The sequence below is a fragment of the Peromyscus eremicus genome, chromosome 23 (genome assembly GCF_949786415.1).
Source record: "Peromyscus eremicus chromosome 23, PerEre_H2_v1, whole genome shotgun sequence".
In the NCBI taxonomy this organism is placed as follows: Eukaryota; Metazoa; Chordata; class Mammalia; order Rodentia; family Cricetidae; genus Peromyscus; species Peromyscus eremicus.
In genome coordinates this window covers 45820-68636 of record NC_081438.1, presented here as the reverse complement: position 1 = coordinate 68636, position 22817 = coordinate 45820, and the positions used below count along the sequence as shown (strand labels likewise).

At 41.3% G+C, this 22817-nt stretch overlaps 1 protein-coding gene across 2 annotated transcripts in view; it reads right to left on the bottom strand.

Moving 5' to 3' along the window:
- Chfr (checkpoint with forkhead and ring finger domains) overlaps nt 1–13479 on the bottom strand; it is a 33624-nt gene extending 20145 nt beyond the window's left edge. For both annotated transcript variants that reach the window (XM_059249738.1, XM_059249739.1), the window contains exons 1-7: nt 13348–13479; nt 13093–13236; nt 8507–8606; nt 5908–6017; nt 5052–5111; nt 4712–4927; nt 2858–3019 (exon numbers count right to left, since the gene is read on the bottom strand). In XM_059249738.1, the coding sequence (XP_059105721.1) occupies nt 2858–3019; nt 4712–4927; nt 5052–5111; nt 5908–6017; nt 8507–8606; nt 13093–13225 (781 nt within the window). In that variant the 5' untranslated portion in view covers nt 13226–13236; nt 13348–13479. The remainder of the gene's footprint in view (nt 1–2857; nt 3020–4711; nt 4928–5051; nt 5112–5907; nt 6018–8506; nt 8607–13092; nt 13237–13347) is intronic.
- Nucleotides 13480–22817: the final 9338 nt, after the last annotated feature.

The following is a 22817-nucleotide window of genomic DNA, read 5'->3' as shown; positions in this document are numbered from 1 at the left end:
AAATGTCATTTTTGTTTAAACAAATAAAATACAACCCCATGCACAAAGGAAAATCCTGGAAATATAACTCTAAGATGGCATTGGCAGTTTTAAAATGTTCTTTCTCCTGATACATTTATATATACACACATGAAGTACCACTACTACTACTATTATTGTTTTTCAGATGTTCTCCGGGTGCCCCGATTAGTGTCAAACTCATTATGTAGTGGAGGATTACCTTAAAGATCTGATTCAACTGTTTCCATTTCCCCAGAACTGGGATTATAGGTGTGCAGCATCATACCTGGCTCAATTTTTATTTTATTTTTACAAGTTGGATTAATAGGCTGGGCATAGTGGCACATGTGGGGGAGGTAGAGGTAGGTGGATCTCTGTGAGTTTGAGGCCAGCCTGGTCTACATAGCAAGTTCCAGGCTAGCCAGGGCTACATAGCAAAAGGCCATCTGAAAAGGAAAAAAAAAGCATACAATTTTAAAAGTCATCTAGAAGGAAATAAATGCAGTTAGTCTTTGCCCTGGTCTTTCCTTACCTAGTTTCCTTATCTGAGGAAATTATTCAGTTTTTTGGGCCATATGTTTGTATTATAATACTACAGTTGACTTATTTTGTTTGCAGTATTGGAATCAAATCTAGAGCCTTACACATTAGGCTCAACCACTGAATTACATCCTTTAACAAACTGATTTACCAATTTGAAGGGTCCTCTTAATATCACTGAGCAAGTATTGATGATTTTATGGCCATCATTATGAATCTATTAAGTATTCACTGCTAAGCTAATTAGCCTAACGAATTTTTCTATATTATATAATTTTCTATTTTTCCTTTTTTTTTTAAAGATTTATTTATTACATATACAGCATATATGACTGAAGGCCAGAAGAGGGCACCAGATCTCATTACAGATGGTTGTGAGCCACCATGTGGTTGCTGGGAATTGAACTCAGGACCTCTGGAAGAGCAGTCAGTGCTCTTAACCTCTGAGCCATCTCTCCAGCCCCTTTTCCTTTTTTTTTTTTTTTTTTGTTTTGTTTTTTTGAGACAGGGTTTCTCTGTGTAGCTTTGCGCCTTTCCTGGAACTCACTTGGTAGTCCAGGCTGGCCTCGAACTCACAGAGATCCGCCTGGCTCTGCCTCCCGAGTGCTGGGATTAAAGGCGTGTGCCACCACCGCTCGGCTCATAATTTTCTATTTTTAAAAAGATTTATTTTTATTTTTTATTTTATTTATTTATTTTTGTTTTTTCGTGACAGGGTTTCTCTGTGTAACAGTCCTAGCTGTCCTAGAACTTGCTCTCCAGACCAGGCTGACCTCAAACTCACAACATCAGGCTGTCTCTGCCTCCTGAGTGCTGGGATTAAAGGTGTGTGCCACCACCGCCCATACTTACATATTTGTTATGTATGTGTGAGTGCCTGCATGCATGTATGTGTACTATGCACTATCTGGTGCCTGTCAAAGCCCAAACTTGGCATTAGGTCCCCTGAAACTGGAGTTACAGGTGGTTATAAGCCATCATGTAGGTGCTGGGAACCAAACTTAGGTCCTCAGCAAGAGTAAGGGTTCTTGGCCGGGCAGTGGTGGCGCACGCCTTGAATCCCAGCACTCGGGAGGCAGAGACAGGCGGATCTCTGTGAGTTCGAGGCCAGCCTGGGCTACCAAGTGAGTTCCAGGAGAGGCGCAAAGCTACACAGAGAAACCCTGTCTCGAAAAACCAAAAAAAAAAAAAAAAAAAAAAAAAAGAGTAAGGGTTCTTAACCACTGAGCAATCTCTCAGCCTCTAATTTTCCATTTTTGTTAAAATCACCTCACAGTGGTGGTGCACACCTTTAATTCTAGTACTCAGGAGGCAGAGGCAGGTAGATCTCTGTGAGTTTGAAGTCAACCTGGTCTACAGAGTGAGTTCTAGGACAGCCAGGGCTTCACAGAGAAACCCTGTCTCAAAAAACAAAAACAAACAAGCAAGCAAATCACATCATATTAGTATTTTTTTTTCCTCCAAGATAGGGTCTCCAAGCTAGTCTCAAACTCAGAGATCCACCTGCCTCTGCCCCCTGAGTACTGGAATTAAAGGCGTGCATCACTATGGCTGGCTTAATACATTTTTTTTTGGAAGAAATTAATATTAGAGAGAGAAAGAGAGAGAGAGAGAGAGAGAATATGTGTGTGTATTTGAATGTATATCCATGCCACAGCATACAAGCACACATGTGGAGGTCAGAGAACAACTTTGGGACGTCAGCTCTCTACTTCCACCTTTATGTAGGTTCCAGAGATTGAACTCAGGCTGCCAAGCTTCACAACAAATGCCTTTTTACCTGTTGAGCCATGTCACCAGCCCTATACTTACTTTTTAAATATAATTATTGTGATTCATACCATGGCCTCCACAAGGCAATTAATATATTTTACCACAAATATTCAGATAATCCAGTTTCTTCCCCCACGACATTATTTCTAGCGCTCTTCTATCACACTATTACAGAGCCAGCTGACCTTGAAGTCCAATCCTCCCAAGTTCTGAGATTATCGGTATGTGTCACCATATCCTGCTTAAAATAACATTTTTTAAAGAAATTACTGTCCTATCAAAGATAGAAGACTTTGACATCCATTTGTAATTGAAAATGCAGTTTTCAGAACAATAGCATGACTTAGTAGTGAATAGTTCCATTTGAATTATGCAAACAGGAAGAATCCTAGACTTTCATACAGAAAATGCAAGTTGTTACAGTATAAACCTGAGGCAGATCCCATACTTCTGCACACAGTGGGAATCCTCTGCAGGCAACAGCCAGCACAGCAAGCACAGGGTACAAGAGGCCAAAGGATGCACAGAACAGCCAGAGTCTAACCTCCTTTCATCCTTTTTTTGGCAGGCTCCAATTCCTCATGGTCTTCAGTTTCCAAAGAAAAGGGTGTTTCTTTGTCTTGGAGAACTGGAGAAAGGCTGGAGAGTTCACCATTTGCAATAAGTGAACTACATTCTTTTAGGGAAATGCCTGCATTCCCAAGTCCTGTGAAAAGGAACAAATAAGACAGGTTGTGATTTATCTACTTCAGAAGAAAGAGTCAGGGAAGTCACTGATTCAATAAACATAGTGCGTTATGGAGTTAGAGATTTCACATGCATCATTTAAGAATGGTGCATGTCTTATACAAATACTCATCCATATATGAGTTATATCTTAAATGCACTAGAGCCCATCTTTGCTAATGAAGCTAGAGGCAAGTGGCACATTCACATGTAAAGACACGCAGGGAGGTCTACAACAGGATCATCCCTAAATACTAGGTCTAAGAGGTACAAGTACACATTCTTGAAATCACAAAATGCATATTATATACTAAATACACCCAAAAAAGATGTGAAGTAAATACACTTCTGACAGGAGTAGAGAGTATGGTAAAGGAAATAACAGCAACTAACAGGAAGAGTTCTGACCTAAACAGATAGAAGCTTAAGTATCACATACATCTTGAATGAACTTGGCTGAAAAGTCAAGAAACTTTCCATTATTCTCTAGCTTATTCATAATATTATAGTACAATACATATCTACTTTATAATATTAAAATGATAAGCACTAGTATTTGGAAAAAGAAGAAACTGGTTTATACCAATCTAAAGCAAAAAAAGAGGGGCAGGGGAATTATTTCAGGAACAAATTAACTCATATACTAAAGAAAGAACAGGAATCTAAGTTCCCAGGCCATCTCCTGGCCCTGGAACCTACTCCTCCTCTGACCTTCAGAGCCTTTTCTGTTCAGCCATGATTTTTATTTGAGGACAAAGATTATATAATGGCACTTTGGAAGGTTCCAGATGGGGAAACTGAACATATAAAAGTACTTATTATACCATCTCACATCTAGTAGGCACTAAGTTTTAACTATAATTATTTTGTTAGTATGAAAACACTTCAGCATACAGATAGAAAATTTTCATTTTTAAAAATTACAAAACATTCTCTGTGAGTTTGAGGCCAGCCTGATCTACAGGGCGAGATCCAGGACAGGAACCAAAACTACACAGGGAAACACTGTCTTGAAAAAAAAAATTACAAATGATATGAAACTTTACCCATTCTATGAAATCTGATCAGAAAGTCAGTAGAGCCTTATCAGACTACATGTTATGCACATAGAGAGATGGAATAGAACATAAATGTAATGGCAAAGTAAGTTTTCTTTGAGTGTTTATGTATGTGTATTGCTGGGGATCAAACCAAAAAAAGAAAAAATGACCAGCCATGAGGAACAGGGCATATTAAGACTGGTTTTAAGCACCACACAGTTCTAGATAAACCTTGAAAACATTATGATAAATGAAGGAGCCAGTCATAAGACCACATACTGTATGAATATGAACACAAAATGTTTAGAACATACAAATAAATGCATGGAGATACATGAATTTCCTTTTATGTGATAGAATGTTCTGTAATTAACAGTGATGGCCATGTAACCTTGTAAATGTACCTAAAACACTGATGGGTACATTTTAACTGAGTGATATTTATAGTATATTAATTATATTTTTTAGGTAAAATTACAAAAATACTATGTTACCATGGTCCTTAACGTTTAGTCTTTCTCCTGGGAATGAAATAAATTAGTACACATGACTACAGAACACTTACTGATGAATGGATTTACTGTATCTCAAGGAACAAAAAACTGCGACTGTCATTGTGATCCCCATCTCACCAGAGCTAGAGGAATGCTTTTGCCCTGCAGAGGTCAGCTCTGGCTCCATAGAAGAGGTAGAGGCCGTGGGGAAGAGGTCTGATGTCGATGTTGATGGCTGTGGTTCCTCTAAGCATGTTTGAGCCATGGGTGACAATGGTGGAACCTGGAGGTCATCACCCTGCCCTGGACCTGAGGAGTCTTTGGTCACATGGAACATATTTTCTTTATTGGCTTCTACAGGTACAAAAATAAAGAGAATGCATTCAGAACCCAGAAAGACACTTTGGGGGCTAAATGGCCATTCCTAGAACTCAAAGGCCCTTTACAACATGCAGGCCTTTGCCATAGGCTCACTTACCAAAGGATTCTTGAGGCAAGCTTTGTTTTTCATTTAAAGATTCATAGAGGTATGCCACATCTAAAAGGAAATTAACCAAATCAGGGAGTGGTGGCCCCAGTGGAAAGTGAGACCTCCTCACTCCTGCTCATCTTTGATTATCACAAACCTGTTTTTTGATTATCTTTATTTACCATCTGGTAACAACATTCAACAGTTTAAGTGATTCTAATAAAAGCAAACCACATTTTTACTAATCTAAATATAAGCAAGCAACCAAAGGGAAAAATGGCCATAGAAGACAGACAAGGGTGAAAAAGACATGCTTCACTAATAACCACAAACCACTAGAAGGAAGATTCGAGTTCCTCCTATGTGGCTAGAGGCTGGTTTACTTTAAGAGGACCTAAGGAATATTAGTGCCCTCATTTTTCCTTATGGTGGTCTTCAATTATTTCAGGGTGACATTCAAATATTCTTACAACTCTCCTTATCCTATATAGAGCTGGATCCAGTCTACCCTTTGTTGCTTTTTGTAAAGTCTCCAAGAACAGAACTGCCAATGACTTCCAGGGTCTCCATATGGATTTTATTCCCACACTCCAATTCTACTGTTTAGCCCAGCCCATTTTCTCCTTCTTGGCTGCCATTATAAGCTATGCAGTTGCTGGTGGCATTCTTGAAGAAAAGCCTTGCCTAAAGAGTCAGCACTCTATCCAAGTGTTTACACCAAGAATCTCTGTAATTGTCACTTTCTATGAAAATGTCTGCATCAACACGTTTCTTCTGAGGGTGTTTTCCAGCCTAAGTTGGACAGCTTGCTTCTTGGTACAACGCCTGGGGAAAGTATCTACACCTGTAAATTTTTCTCTCTTACTGTGTTCTGGCTCATTCTTCCTGTATACCAAATAGATGACATCCCCACTCTGTAAAGGGTAAGTCTGCTTCTTAACAACTTGCAGCTTGTTGATTACTGTTCCATTGGTGCTGTAAAGAAAACAAAAGTGTAAGTCACCCTACTCAAAACAATTAAATAGGGTAAACTCTTTCTACTACCATTAAGAAATCTGCTCAGTATTACCATTTTGAAAATACTCAGAGAGGACAAGAAACTATTTAACTGCCAGCTAGTAGTGGCAAACACCTTTAATCCCAGCATTCATGGGGCAGAGGCAGGCAGATCTCTATAAATTCAATGCCAGCCTGGTTTACAAAGCAAGTTCCAGGGCAGCCAGAAAGAGCTGTTACAAAGAGAAATACTGTCTCACAAAAAAAGAAAGAAAGAAAGAAATTATTTAACTGTTTTATATATGCAAGTACCATCTGATAATACTCTAAGACAAAAAGCTTGCCTGTTACTACCCATTTACTGGCAAATGAGCAACTCTGGGTGTGTGTGTGGTGTGTGTGTGTGTGTGTATGTGTGCACACACACACACCACACACCCACACACCCACACACCCACACACCACAGTGCCTGTGGAGGCCAGTAGAGGGCACTGGAACTCCTGGAACTGGAATTACAGATGGTTTTGAGTGGCCATGTGGGTGTTGAGACTTGAACCTGGGTCATCTGCAAAAGCAGCATGCTTTTGACCATTCTATTCTTTCTTGTACGTCTCGAGGTAGATCCTGAGGTCTAATCCTGAGACAGCACAGTGCCGTCATTTCCTTCTTTCCTGAGCTGTCAATAGCTCAGTCAGTTCTCTCCAACAATGAACTGACCGCAGTCAGTTCATTCCTTGAACTAATCCTTCCCAGAAGATGCATTCAAGACAAAAGCAAAATAAAATTTGGGCTTTCAACTGGAAGATAGCACGGCTCCTGAGCTCAGAAGATGCAGTGACCCAATTATAATTAATCACATTGCTAGATGGAGAGGCCAAAGGACATATCCCAGGCCTAGACTGTGGGGACAAGAAGGATTCTCTTGGGAAGAACATTTTGGTGGAGACCTATTGGAAAATCAGTTATTGAGCACACGATGGCCAAAGAGCACAGTACACTGAACACAAAACTCAACAACTGAACCAGTCCTTGGCTCTGCAGCTTCATTCTGGAGGTCCAGCACTGGAAGGAATTTGTATGTCACTCTTGAAATTTAATTCTCTCAGGTCAAGGAATGATGAACATTTTCCATAAAGCACATGGCACTAGTTCAAATTCTGTGGTCACAAAGTCTCACTCCAACTACTCAGCTTTGTCACTGCAGCATAACAGCAGCCAAGGCAGGACTTAAATACAAAGGCATGCCCACGTCCCAGTAAAACTGATAAACTGTATGCAGACCACAATCTTGACACAATCCTAACTGGCCATCTGCAACCAGGCATCTTCCAATTGTCCATTTCATACTGGTTCTCGAAAAATGAACCCCTTCTCTCAGGCTGAAGCCCAAATGCCCTGCTGTAATTCCGACTCATCACCTCCACCTACCCTACATGTCCTTGTGCCTCTACCTGGACTACCTGCTTCTCCTCCAGCCCACCTCTGCCCCAGAAGACAGCACCTCTGACAGGAGATTGTCCCAAGAACATCCAGAAGGAACTAGCCTACTAAGACTAAGCAGTAGATGGTCAACAGAAAATTAACTCAACATCGTCTTTGAAGGCTCTTTGTCTCATAATGTTGTGTCAGGGCTTTTATTTTATTTTCTTCTCTCTTTTAAAAATTTAATTTAGCTGTGGTGGCGCACGCCTTTAATCCCAGCACTCGGGAGGCAGAGCCAGGCGGATCTCTGTGAGTTCGAGGCCAGCCTGGGCTACCAAGTGAGTCCCAGGAAAGGCGCAAAGCTACACAGAGAAACCCTGTCTCGAAAAACAAAAAACAAAAAACAAACAAACAAAAAATTAATTTAATTTTATTTGTTTTTACCCTGTATGTCCTTTGCATATATATATGGCTTCTGGTTTTGTTATTTTATGGGATTCCTCCTGAATGTGTGACTGAGTGTGTCTCTGTGTCTGTATCTATTTCTTGTGCCTTTTCTTGGGGTCTTTTCCTTCTGTTTGTATTATTCCAATTTGTTTGTTTTTGTTTTATCTTACTATATTATATTTATTATTATTATTATTATTAATAATAATAATAATATGAATGTTTTCTAATGAGAGACAGAATGGGTTGGATCCAGATGGAAGGGGAAGTGGAGAGGGACTGGGAGGAGTAGAGGGAGAAGAAACCATAATCAGAATATATTGTATGGAAGAAAAAATCTATTTTCAATAAAAGTAAAAGAAAAACCTCTCAATATATTTTAAATCTTATTTCTGAGTCATGTGAGCCATATTTGATTTAATTAGAAAATGAGCCAATGGAACTAAACCACACCTAGGATCCCATATGGAAACTAGAAAATGTACATCCTGATGACTTGAGAACCTGAGCAGTACTTTAGAAAAAGGAAGCCCCTGTACACTGTAACATCATGTCAGCTTCTTAAGTTACAAAAGGAAAGAGAAAATACAGTGCTCACCTGGTGTCTTCCAGGGTCACCTGACCAGATTTGTCATCCACTCTAAGTTTACAGTGATCTCCAGAGACCAGTTTATTGCTGGGGAAAGAGAGGTCACAACCTGAAACAGATGGCAAGAAGGTACTGGACATTACTGTGGGTTCTGTGAGTACTACTGCCTTGCTTTTCCAGTCTGTGACCAATTGTGCCTACATACACAAACAACAATTAAGTACTCAAGTGTTAACCTAAAGTACAGGGCCATGCCTTCCTGAACCCAGTCACCTGCAAGAAACCCATCATAGCAACAGCTTCTTACAACAGTTTATCACACAAATAGCTCAGAAGAGAAATAGATCTCAATTGTAAAAGCAAAACAAAAACCAAAGGGTTTAATTAAATTTTCAGTATTTTAAACTAGTTCTTCCTGGGTGGTGGTGGCACATGCCTTTAATCTCAGCACTCAGGATGCAGGGGCAGGTGGACCTCTGCATTCCAGGACAGCCAGGGCTACACAGAGAAACCGTATCTCAAAAAATCAAAAAAATACATAAATACATAAATTAATCAATAAATAAATAAATGAAAAGAACAAGCAAGGCAAGAATCCCAGTACTGAGGTACCTCACAGGCTAGGTTAGGAAGATTTTTAGGCTGGAGGTCAGCCTGGGCTATATATCTTAAGACTGTCTCAAAATAAGTGAACCATGAAGGGTAAGGGGGAGACAATGTCCCATATGAAACCACAACCTTATCCTGTTTTGGCCTGTGCTTTGATTCCATCACGGACCTATGGACTGGCAGATCAGAAGACTCAATACTTCCCCTCCTTGGCCCACCAAATTTTATTGGCAAGAAAGGGAAAAGCCAGGATCAGCATCTCTTCCTTCATCACCTACCAGGTGAAATCCTCTGTAAGAAAAGAAGTCTAAACATCTAATGACTCAGAGGATCTGGGGGATGAGTGTTTGTATAACACATGGCCCTTAACCAGGCTGCACAGACAGCAATACCCTGCTCCAGCCACCATATGATGTTCATGAGCTGCTGGCACTTCAGGATATCAGCATACATGTTACCCAGATAGGCTTAAATGCAGTTGATCATTACCTAGATCTGTACCAACTGGGCTCTAAAGTGGACTTCTGTCTCTGTTAGCATGCCTTCCAGGAAAGCTTTTATGTCAGGCTACAAATGAAGCTATATTTCAAGATTCTGGAGGATATGTTGTAGGTCAGTAACCTAAGACTTGTTCATGTAGAGTTATTTCATGTGGTAACCACTTCAGAGTTCAGCCAGTCAGTTTGATTGGACATCAGTTGTTCATCCTTGCAGTTCTTCTCTGCCACAATCTCATATGGTCTTGTCTCTTTAGAACATGGATTGGTCAATGCCCAGAGTAGAATATATGTCCACACTAGCCTGACCAACCACCAGATGCTCTGACTCAAATGGGCACTGCCCCAGATTTCAGTTGCATTATGATGGGTGGTACATGTTTTGTCAAGCCAGGAAGATTGTCCTCTGGCCAAACTGTCGGAAGTTCCTGCATCAGCAACTTTTTCTATTCCTCTTCCAGGGAATGTGTTGGATTTTGGAGAAGTAGATATTTCTCACTTATTGGATAGGTTATAGTTAAAGCCTTAGTAAAAATGTTCAACTGCAACCTAGGAGAGTCTCCTGAGAAAGCTATTGTTGCCTGGAGCTTGTTCAAGAGATCCCACCCCAGTAAAAGGTAGAGACATTTAGGATTCTGCAGGTACATCAGCTTTTCCTCTAGGCTTGCAACCTATATCTCCACATTGTTCAAGATCAGTTCACTGATGTTTGTCTTCAGGCTCAGATACAGGATCTGGTCTGATGCATCTAAATTTTGATTTATTTAGAAATCATCTACAGCTAGACAGGTGCTGTCCATCTGTGAACAAATCTGGAGTTGCCAATGAAGGCAGCCAAGAATCTTGTCTGAAAGGTCCTCCAGGGTCTTGAGGTAGTGTTGATGGTCATGGAAGGTCCCAAGCCCCTGCTTCTGGTATTCGCCTCCTGCTCGCTCTGGTCTGACAAGTCACTGAGATTCTACATAGGGACCTTTTCATTCCTTGCCAGTAGCTCAATAGACCCAGCCAAAGTACAGGAATAACTGAGTCACCACAGAGGAGGATGAAGACATGAAAAGGTAGAAGACACAGACAAGGTTTGCCCAGCTAAGGCCCCATGGATGCTGGGTTCATAGAAGTGCTCCTAGCCCCAAATGTTCTATCCAGGGCCCTGAAGGAGGAAGTATCTGACAACTAGTGGGAGCTGTTGGAAGTCATGGTGAGGGTAGGAAGCCAGTGACACTGGCTTGAGGAGATGAAGATGGCAGGAGTTAGAAGATCCTGTGTTATTAAGATACTTCTGGCCGGGCGGTGGTGGCGCACGCCTTTAATCCCAGCACTTGGGAGGCAGAGCCAGGTGGATCTCTGTGAGTTCGAGGCCAGCCTGGGCTACCAAGTGAGTCCCAGGAGAGGCGCAAAGCTACACAGAGAAACCCTGTCTCGAAAAACCAAAAAAAAAAAAAGATACTTCTATTTGTTGGGAAGCTCTGCTGGGGCCCCTCTCCTCTCATTCCAGACTCCGCCCCTCAGAAAGCCCGCCAAGAGTCGGCTCCTCCCCGAGAAGAGAAGGTCTCTAGACCTGCCATGTGATTCCTCTCCTGCTTTCTCCCCCAGAGAATCACCCGGGGGTGCTTTGCTCGTTAAACCTGGACTTTTAATTTAGCCTGATCTGATTTATTGCATCAGCGAAGAAACCCAGTATTGGGGTATGAAAACCCTTTCACTCTTCTGGCATTCAAAGCCAATTCCATTCAATTCCATTCAAAATCTCATAAAACTTTTAGTGTGGATATCAGAGGACAACCTCCAGGTGTTAGATCTAGCTTTCCACCTTGTAGTATTAATGAACTAGTACAACGACCTTTACATTGTTAGTGATATTAATAAACTCACTGGAAGTATTCCTATGAGCAAGCAGATTTTTGTTTCTTGTTTTAGCATGCATCATGGAGTATCTTGATATGCATGTTATAATAATGGGCTCTCTAACACGTGTGTGTGTATGTACATGATCATATGTTTGCAGAGGTAGATGTCAGACATCTTCCTCTCTTGCTCTACATATTATTTTTTGAGACAGGGTCTCTCACTGAACCTAGAGCTCAAGAATTCTGCAAAACTGGTTGGCCAGCAAATTTAAGGGACCCTTTTGTACCTGCCTCTCCAGAACTAGGATTACAATCATGTACCACCACACTTAAATTTTGATGGTGTTTTGAGACAGAGTTTCTCTGTGTAGCTTTGGCTATCCTGAAACTTACTGTGTAGACCAGGCTGGCCTTGAACTCACAGAGATCCAGCTGTGCTGAGACTATAGGCATGTGCGCCACCACTGCCTGGCTAGCATTTTTTCCCCCTAAAGTTCCTGCGGTTTATTTTTTCATCTATCAACTGTTTAAGTGTGGTGTCTAATTTCTACATAACCTTTCAGTTTTCCTTTTGTTATTAAATTCTAATTTCATTCCTTTGGGAAAGAGAAGTGTACGGTAACAGGCACAAGATTGTATTCTGAAGGACATATTTGCAGATCTACTGAGACCCTGTCTCAAAAAATAATATGTAGAGTGAGAGAGGAAGATGTCTGACATCTACCTCAGCAAACATATGATCATGTACATGTGAACACACATGCATTAGAGAGCCCATTATTATAATATGCATATCAAGATACTCCATGATGCATGCTAAAACAAGAAACAAAAATCTGCTTGCTCATAGGAATACTTCCAGTGAGTTTATTAATAACACTAACAATGTAAAGGTCACTGTACTAGTTCGTTAATACTACAAGGTGGAAAGCTAGATCTAACACCCGGAGGTTGTCCTCTGATATCCACACTAAAAGTTTTATGGGATTTTGAATGGAATTGAATGGCATTGGCTTTGAACACCAGAAGAGAAGTAGTATCTTAATAACACAGGATCTTCTAACTCCTGCCATCTTCATCTCCTCAAGCCAGTGTCACTGGCTTCCTACCCTCACTATGACTTCCAACAGCTTCCACTAGTTGTCAGATACTTCCTCCTTCAGGGCCCTGGACAGAACATTTGGGGCTAGGAGCACTTCTATGAACCCAGCATCCATGGGGCCTTAGCTGGGCAAACCTTGTCTGTGTCTTCTACCTTTTCATGTCCTACTTTCGTTGTTGTAATGAGAACTGAATAATATCCATCATCCAACAACCAGAGGACCAACTGAACAGACAAATAAGTAACTAAATAGCAGGTCCTGCTGGAAAGCCCATTTTATAGAAAAAAAAAAAAGGGGGGGAGCACAGTGCACCCTTCTCCGCATTCTGATAGTCTCTGTACCACCAGCCCTGTATTTTGCCCACCTCAAGTCCCCTGTCCGCTCCCCATCTAAGTCCACTTTGATGCCTAGGTCTTCGATCCTGTTCTAGGCCCTCAGTCTCTGTCCTCAGTCGGGTACACCCTTTGGGTCTCTAGCCTTAATCCCTGTCCACCCCTTCAGCCCTTATCCTCGTTCTCAATCCACTCTGGCTTCCGCACCTCTCCTCCTTCCGATGGTCCACTCGCGTTTCCACAGAAGGATTTGAGGTTCGTCCTCCTCCGCGCCTAGACGAAGGAGCCTCCCCCAGGGCTCCTGCGGTGGCTGCTGCTCCTCTTCTCCGGGTTGCTCCATAGGACTCACATCTACAGAGACCCGGAAACGATGGCTCAGGGACTACCTCACAAACTCAACGCCGCCGCCAGCTAGCCGGCCGCCGACTCCCCAGCCGGGACCCCGCCCGCCAGCCAGCTTACCCCCCGCCCTGCGAGGATCCCGGAACCGGCCACACAGCCGCCGCCGCTGTCAACAGACATCTCGGGTCCCTCAGCTGATCCACGGGAGGCGAGGGGGAGGGGTTTAGGGCGGTACGCCGGGCGATTGGCTGGCGGCGGGGCCCACAGAGAGCGACGGCTAGAGCGGTGCCAGGAACAGCGATCCAGAGGGGGCGGGCCGAGGCGATCCGAGCCTGCGCAGACAAGAGGATGCGCACTTGGTTGCCATCTTTGATGCTGGTAGGCCGGCTTACTCTCCTGCAAAGCTCGGAAGTAGCTGTGGAGGGCGCCATGTTATGTTGAGGCAAAAAGGGCCGAGTAACTTCTAAATTGCAAAGTCCTTAAAGCCTCGCCTGTAATACAAATAGGGTTTGCTAGTTAATCTGTAGAGAGATAAAATACTATTTTCACAGATCAGATTACAAAACGGGGAATTTTGGTACACTGGACCAGCCTTTAGCAAGGAGCACAACTAGGCTGTCAATCAGAATAGAAACGGGTAACTGGTCTCTGAGGGCAGACTTGCGATATCTTTCCCATTAAATCATGTTTCTTAGATTCTCGTGTAATTCCTGTGTTGCATCCCAAAGAAGGATGCACAAGCATGTTTGTGGCCCTTGGTGAAAGTGAAACATTGGCAAAAACAATGCCCAGGAAGAAGGAAGTCACTGAAGACAGGGAGGCAAGTCCACATAGTGAGTGGTACTCTAGCCGCTCAGAGGAATGTCTTTGCTGATGAACAGCTTCAAAAAAGTATTAAACATCGGATTTAAAAAAAAATAAAAGATATACTGGGCAGTGGTGGCACGCCCTTAATCCCAGCACTTGGGAGGCAGAGCCAGGCGGATCTCTGTGAATTCAAGGCCAGCCTGGTCTACAGAGCAAGATCCAGGACAGGCACCAAAACAACAGAGAAACCCTGTCTCGAAAACAAACAAACAAAAAGACACATACACAAACGTATTTGTAAACATCTGTGGGAATGCTTCTTTGCCAATATCTACAAATATCTTTGAAGGATATGAAAGGAAGTAGCAGTGGCTGCCTCTAGGAACATGGAGTCAGCACAGTGATTAGACTTGCATTCAACATTTATAGCTATTCCTAGCCTTAAGGTAAGTGTGTTTGAAGTAATGCTTCACTAGATCATTTCATTGTTGAGTATCGCATTTATAAAAGCCTGGATGGTAGAGCCTACTACATAACTAAGCTATATGCTGTCTATTGTTCCTAGGCTACAAACCTGAATAGCATGTTACTGCACTGAACATTGTAGGCACTTGTAATACAACGATATTAGTGTATCTAAACATAGAAATGAAACAATACTAATACTGGACAATAGGAATTTTAAAGCTTCATTGAAATCTTTCAGAGCCACCACTGGTTCCATCATTAACCAAATTGCTATGTGGTGCATGATATTATATTTGTATCATAGAAATAAACTAGTAGATTTATGTTCCCTGCACAGCAAGACCCATAAATTCCATGTACTGGAGCCAGGGTGACCATCATTTGGTGTGAATTCCTTGATCAAAAGCAACAATGTATAGAATACAGTGATGGTGGAATTAGTGAGTAATTGGATAGAGCATTTCATACAGAGAATGCAAACAATATTGTTTGAGTGGGAGCTCCACCTCAAACCCTGGCACCCTGGCATCCCTATTCCCAAAGAGTCTGGAATGTTCTGGTGGAAGATCTACCTCAACTCCCCTCCCCCATTTCTTTCCCCAAACCCCCACTTCATAGCCTGCCAAACACAGCTCCTCCCCCAGAGAGGCTCAAGACCACTGCCACAGGGTATATAAGCTGTCATCCCTGAAAACAGACACGTGATTCTTCCGGTCTCTCATCCCAGACTCCTCTCAGAGGGGCTGGGGAATCACCTGGGAATGCTTTACCCATTAAACCTGGGCTTTTCCTGATTTGCTCTGATCTGAATTGCTGAGTCAGCAAAGAAGCCTATCAGGGTGCAAAATACTTATCATCTATACATATTGTCGTTCTAGTAAGAAAAAACTGCCTCCTTCCTAATGCAATGTTATCAACTTGCTACCAGGTTGCTGGCTGGTTATCTTGGGAGAAGGAGCCATAACCAGAATTTTGTGTCAGATTTTGGTAATAAGTCGTGGCTATGATGGTACAGACATACATGCAGGCAAAACACCCACCATCATGAAATTTAAAAAAAAAAAACCTGCTGGATACAGTAATATGTGTCTATGCTTTCTCAAAAAGAGAGTAATTATCTGTATAAAAATCTCATGGCAGCTGGGTGGTGGTGGCACACACCCGTAATCCAAGCACTTGGAAAGCAGAGGCAAGTGGATCTGTGTGAGTTCAAGGCCAGCTAGGGCTGTTACAATGAGAAATCTTGTCTCAAAAAAAAAAAAAAAAAAAAAAGAAAGAAAGAAAGAAAGAAAGAAAGAAGGAAAGACCATAGATTTTGCTGGATCATGTAGCCCATATGGCAGAGCAGCTTTCGTAAAAGCAGCACCATGGACTGTTTTATTTCAGAGTCTCCTGTGACTAGCTTCACCTCAAATTAACAGTTTTCTTTGCACTAAGTGAATGATCTGGGTTGAGGGTACACCCTCCATACATATTTCAGTGGTAGTATTCATTTAGAATGTATAAAGCTCTGGGTATGATTCCTAACATCAAGCAACAAACTAGAGTTCTGTTTCATCAACATAGGAGTATTCTGCTAGAGTAAGACTTGTTGCCTAGCAAGCTGGAAGCCTTAAGTTGAACACCAAGTAGAAAATAAATTCTGACTAGGGACATTGTAGAAGAGTCTGAAGACTACAGAACAAAGACTGATAAATACTTTCAGAAAAGTATCAGGAAAAAAAATCAATACATAAAATCAATAGCCTTGGAGCTGGAGAGATATTTTGGAATCCATATAAATCTGGATATGGTAGAACATGTTAGTAATCTCAGCATTCCTGTGGCAATATGGAGAACAGAGACAGGACAATTCTTAGATACCTCCTTAGGAGCCTGTGGGTCAGCTAGCCTTGAATATGCAGTGGTGAATAACAATAGACCCTATCTCAAACAAAGTAGAAGGCCGGTAGCAATACCTGAGGTTGTACTCTGATTTCCACTTGTATGTAATGGCATCCACACACCTGAAAATGCATCTCTCTGTCTCTCTCTGTTTCTCTGTTTCTCTGTCTCTCTGTCTCTGTCTCTGTCTCTCTCTCTCTCTCTCTCTCTCTCTCTCTCTCACACACACACACACACACACACACACACACACACACACACACAAAGGAAACAACATCAACAACAAACCCAGACATGTCGATCAATGAACAGAGTAGAAGATAAATTCAGGCAGTGAAAGTCACATGATTTTTGACAAAAATGCCCAAAAATACTTGAAGAAAAGATAAGCTCTTCAACAAATAATGCTGGGAAAACAGGATGTCTACACAAAGAATAAATATCCATGTCAATAACAAAACTAGATCCTTGTTTCTCACCCTGCACAAAAATCAACTCTACATATATCAAAGAATTCAACATAAGACCTGAGTCTCTGAAAAAGGATTAAGATATAACATAGGTGGTGGTGCGTACACCTTTAATCCCAGTACTCGGGAGGCAGAGACAGGTTGATCTCTATGAGTTTGAGGACAGCCTGGTCTACAGAGTGAGTTCCAGAACAGCCAGGGCTGTCACATAGAGAAACCCTGTCTCGAAAAAACAAACAAACATATATATATATATATATATATATATATATATATATATATATATATCTTGTATAATATTAGAGGGACCAGCCTTAATACTATACATCCCAGGGGCTCAGGAGAGAGAACTACTAACAGCGAGGACTATTTTCGGAAAATAGAATCTCAGCACACCGAGCTCTATAGTCCACTTGCTTTAATTCCTCTGGCATAACATCCTTTATACACAGCTTCAGTTCTGTTCTCATGTCTAGCTCCTTTCTTGCCTGATTTCTCTCTATACTTATCTATTGCTCCCTCTAAGTCCTATCTTAATTCTCTCATCTTAATTCTGCCTCATCTAGGTCCTTTTCAGCTTGTTCTTACTCAGCTAGTACTTTCCCATCTGGCTCTTCCTCATCTTCCATCTCATTCCTCTAGTACTCTCTTCTAGCCCTTCAATCTAGTTCTTCCCCATCTCAGTTTGTTCCTCTTAAGTTCTTACCTGTCTAGTTCTTCCATTTTCCTTCCTCTTCTCCGTCCTGTGCCCTGGAAGTCCTGGTATATAAAGCCAGGCTTCCAGGGTCAAACGGAGGGGTGATAAGAATCACACTGAGAGGCAATAACTATTAATTATCATTTGCAACCCCAAAGGAAAGTGACCAATGGGGAAATGAATTAACTAAAGGCTAAATTTGGGTAATATCTAAGAAGAGAGAATCTTATATTCTCAACTATAATCTTAAACGTGATTAGTAGAAAATGTTAAGAATCTCTAAGTTGCTAGGTCAATGGGAGAAAATAAAACTGTCTTCTTTTTTCCTGTGGCTCCTATCTGTCCAAGCTATCTGCCGTTTTTCTGCAGGGTGGGGGAAAGTGTGCTCAGTCGCTAGGCAACCTGTGTACAGCTAGATGCCTCTGGTGATAGTTAAAGGGAGATCTGGAACTAGAGGTAAGGTTTGGGAAAGGAGGAAGTAAAGCTTAATTGGCACGTCCACCAGGCCTTCTCAAATAGGTAGCCTGGATGGTTAAGTCTGTTCTTAGAGAGTACAGAGGTATAAGGTACTTTCCTCCATCTGGGGATGGACCTGGCCAGATGCTGCCAATGATGATAATTACAGGGAGGCTTGAACTGAGGTTCTGGCTGAGCATAGCTGTCAGCACAGAAAGTTATCTAAATATTCCTAGAAGTGGTTAGGTAAGGAGTTAAAGGTCTATAAAGTTAGTAACAATGTAAGAAAGGAGGGTCTGAGCTAAATTTTGTAAAGCTATTACTTAACTACCACCTGACCTAGGTGGTGTCTCCTTGTGGAATTTACCTTAAATCAGGAGACTTTCATGTGGACTGTTATTACTGCTAGTCCTTGAAAGTGGCCAAGGGAGATATCTGATTCCAGAGAAAGCCTTTCCTAAGGCTGTTCTCCAAATACCTGGAATGTGTATGTCCAGAGAGTGATCAGTCCACACTCTTAGCCCTTCTTAGGGAAAAGTCAATTGGGAAAACTATGAAGGCACACATGATTTTCATAACAGAAGACAGCTGATATATAACAAGCCAAGTAACACCAAAAGCTCCTTGGAATTTGGCTTCCTCTTTAGGAAATTCTTGATCCCTCCAGTTAGTGACTTTGCCATAACCAACTGAGTTCTTATGATATATTCCTGTAGCCCGCAGCATATATATTTGTGTGTATGTGTGTGTGTGTGTGTGTGTGTGTGTGTGTGTGGTGTGTGTGTGTGTGTGTATGTGTGTGTATGTGCATGTGATAGTTAAGGACTTTCTGTATATGACTCCATCAGGAAATAAGGCTAACTATTAATAAGTAGGACCTCATGACATTAAAAGTTTCAGTATAGCAAAGGAAACAATCAAATGAAGACAGCAGCCAGTGGAATAGGAAGAGCATATTTGTGTGATAATGCCAATCCCAGAAGCCACATATTCTTAAAGAAAAATCCAAGTGCTGGGAGAAAGATACCTCCTTAGGAATTCTTGGTTGGAGAGATCCCTGGAGCCCATAAAACAACATAGTCTATCGCCACTGCTCTTGGTTGCACACCAGAACTTGATGGTCAGACTCTGCTACAGAAGACACCATGTAGTTGGGTTGCAGGACAAAGAGAAATCAAGCAGGAACTGAACTAGAATCTTCTTCCTGCTGGCTAGCTTTCATAGTAGAGTGTCTTTTGCTTCTGCTGTACCTTCGCAAGTTTGCCACTGCCATCTTTCTCTGGTTGACATGGTGTGAATGAGTGTGGGAAGATTCCCCATTGCTTATAATGTAGTGTGTTTATCTCATGGAAATATCCCATTCTACTGGGCATTTTTACCTGTGTATTATTATGAAGATGATTTTTTCATAAGATGTAATGTCTAATTGATAATGATAATGTTAGTTTAATTGAGTTATGATTATTGAAAATAAATACAAGGAAGTGTCATATAGCTGGGGCCTGAGTTTCACCTAAGGTGCTGCATAGATCACAGTTCAGGTTAACGATTAAGGAAAACAGTTGAGTCCCAGGAGCCAGGCTGGCTCAAATTCTTTTCATCTTGATGTTGAAAGATGCATTCACAGGTTTTAGTGTGCATCATACCTGAAGCAAAGCCTTAGAATGACCTCAGGTTAGATTAAGATATTTTGATAATAGCTTTGAGGTTAGGGATCAAAAAACAAAGCATCCCAATTATTACTAGCTGACATACTTTGCTTTTGAGGATTGGTTGGTAATCAAAGATAGTTATTAATTCCATGTACCCATTTCTGCCCTCAATCTTCTGATATAAAAAAAAACTATTAATGAGTGGGTATGCACCCTAAAGATTTAAAGTAGAGCTGACTGGTTGTTTTTCATGTATAAAAGTTTAGGTTTGTGATTCTTTTTTTTTTTTTTTTTGTTTTTTTGTTTTTTTTGTTTTTTTTGTTTTTTTTGTTTTTTTTTTCGAGACAGGGTTTCTCTGTGTAGCTTTGCGCCTCTCCTGGAACTCACTTGGTAGCCCAGGCTGGCCTCGAACTCACAGAAATCCGCCTGGCTCTGCCTCCCGAGTGCTGGGATTAAAGGCGTGCGCCACCACCGCCCGGCGGTTTGTGATTCTTTTAAGATTTCTTGTAAGATTACCTTTCAAGATAAATAATAAAATTATTGGTCCTTTCTTTGTAACTGCAAAACATACCCTTCCAGTAAAGAAACTAGCTGAGAAGAATACCTTGCTTGCCTACAGTTGCTTGGGTATGAATATACATGGGTTCTTGGAGGATAATTTGTTTTTTACCTGTAATATGTAAAATGTTTAATCATGTAAGGAATATGGAAAACATGATGCTTTTTACTTGTATTCATTGAAATCATTCACTTGAAAAATATAATGTAGTCACATTGTAATTTTTATATTGCCTGAAAGATTTTGCTGTGGTATATAAACTGAAAGGGAAAGAATAAAGATACAGTTAGAAAGAAAACACCAAGAATGACAGAATTAGGAAGAAAACATTAAGGGAGTTAGAAAGAAAATATCAAGAGAGACAGAAGGGACATTTCTGGATAGATAAGAAAAGAGAATATAGAACACAGAATAAAGAATACAAAAGAAGGAAACCATCAAGAGAGTGTGTCTTTTCCCTTACCCTCTTGGATAAAAAAGTTGTAGGTTGTAGTACAGTGCTTTGGAACAATCCTTTTCTACACTATGAATATGTATTATTCTCACTGGTTAATAAAAAGCTGACAGGCCAGTAGGTGGGCAGGAAATTAGGCAGGAAAGCCAAACTGAGAATGATGGGAAGAAGGGTGAAGTTGGGAGAGATGCCAGCCAGCTGCCCAGGAAGCCAACCATACTAGAAGACAGGTAAAGCCATGAGCCACATGGCAATATATAGATTAATAGAAATTGGTTAATTTAAATGTAAAAGTTAGCTAGTAACAAGCCTGAGCTATTGGCTGATCATTTATAATTCATATTCAACCTCTGAGTCGGTTATTTGGGACCAGGTGGTCGGGACAGGAAATGTCCATTTACAGTATGATGACCCATGGATTCTCTTTCAGCTCTGAGCTGCTAGAGGCTGGTCCCCCAGGCAGCAGAATAAATGTTTTTATTAATGCTCATAGATTGCTGCTGCTTTCAGTCATGATCAAATAAGCCTCATTTTTTTTTCCAGTGGACAGGAGTTACTACAGAAACTCATAATTTGTCAAAACACTAAGGTCAAGTTGATCTGAGGTGTGGTATCTGATGAAACTTGCATGGAAAACATACTCTAGGTGTGACTTAATTGAATTTCATTCTTTTGAACTAATCATCTGTGGAAGCCCACAACTGACTCAGTTTCCCAGTTTGAATCTGAAGTCTATTCTGAGTCAAGAGTCCAAGCTTGCTTGCTCCAGGGCTGTGAGAAAGTCCTGATAAGCTTGCAGAGTCTCCTTGAAGGCCTAAGCACATTCTTTTCTGTCCCTTCTCCTAATAAACTCTTATAGTGGGTTTTGTTGTTCCTTGTGACTTTTCTTGAATGGTAAATAGCGCCAGGTAATAACTAACAGCTGGTAATAAATCTTTTCCCATTCTTTTATATTTTGCTGGGCTTTTTTTTGCTTTGAACTAACCTAGATGCAAACATTATATTTATTGTCAAGGTAAAGATCACAAGAGTTGCATGTAATAAAGAATGGCTGAAAGAAAACAAGGCTATTTCTACAGCACTGCAGTTTTAGAATCATCCTTCTGTTGTTTTTAGTCATGTATATATAATCCCAGCTTTTGGCCAGGCGGTGGTGGCACACGCCTTTAATCCCAGCACTCGGGAGGCAGAGCCAGGCGGATCTCTGTGAGTTCGAGGCCAGCCTGGGCTACCAAGTGAGTTCCAGGGAGGCACAAAGCTACACAGAGAAACCCTGTCTCGAAAAACCAAAAAAAAAAAAAAACAAAAAACAAAAAAACCCAGCTTTTTTGTAGGTTGCTTAGCTGTCCCAGAAGTAGCACAAGGCTTGATAAACTTTTTGGTTTTGGTTACTGCAGAGGTTTAGGTATAACTTCCATGTGGCAACAGATTCCAGAGCCATTTACATATGCCCAAACCATAAAACTCTGGCCTTTGTTATTTCTATTGTATTATTAAAACTAAGAGGAAATAAGGTATTTGGTGAGATTTTTCTCAAGTGTTACTGGGTCCTAATGGCTCCCTCAGGGGAGGGGGTGAGAAAGCTAGGCATCACCAACACAGACACCAGGAGTCAGGTAAAAGGTAAACAGCAGACTCCTTTATTCAATAATGGGGAAAGCCTTATATATTCTATTCCCAGGCTGTGTGCCAACCTGGTAACAGTGCATGGTCATCCCTCATTGGCTGGGCACAATCAGGAGCTCTGACAGCAATCTGGTGATATTGCGTGGTTGCCCGTCATTGGCTAGGCATGATCAGAAGCTCTGGACAGCACCCCAATCTGATGACATTTTGTGGTCATCCCTCATTGGCTGGGCACAATCAGGAGCTCTGACAGCGCCTGTTGCTAGGCCCTCAGGCAGACTTCAGGTTGGATCATGAGGAAGTATGTTATGTATATGCCTTGACAACTGGTTTGAGCCAATTTCCTTGACCCTATGGGACTGTTCTACTATACACAAATGTCAATCTATGTTCTTTCTATGAGAACATGTATTAGTAACAGAGGTTCATGACTAGTTAATTCTCATTTAACAAGAGAAAACAAATGACACAGTCAAAACATCAACTCCAATAAACATTTAATAGAGACCAAAGAGAT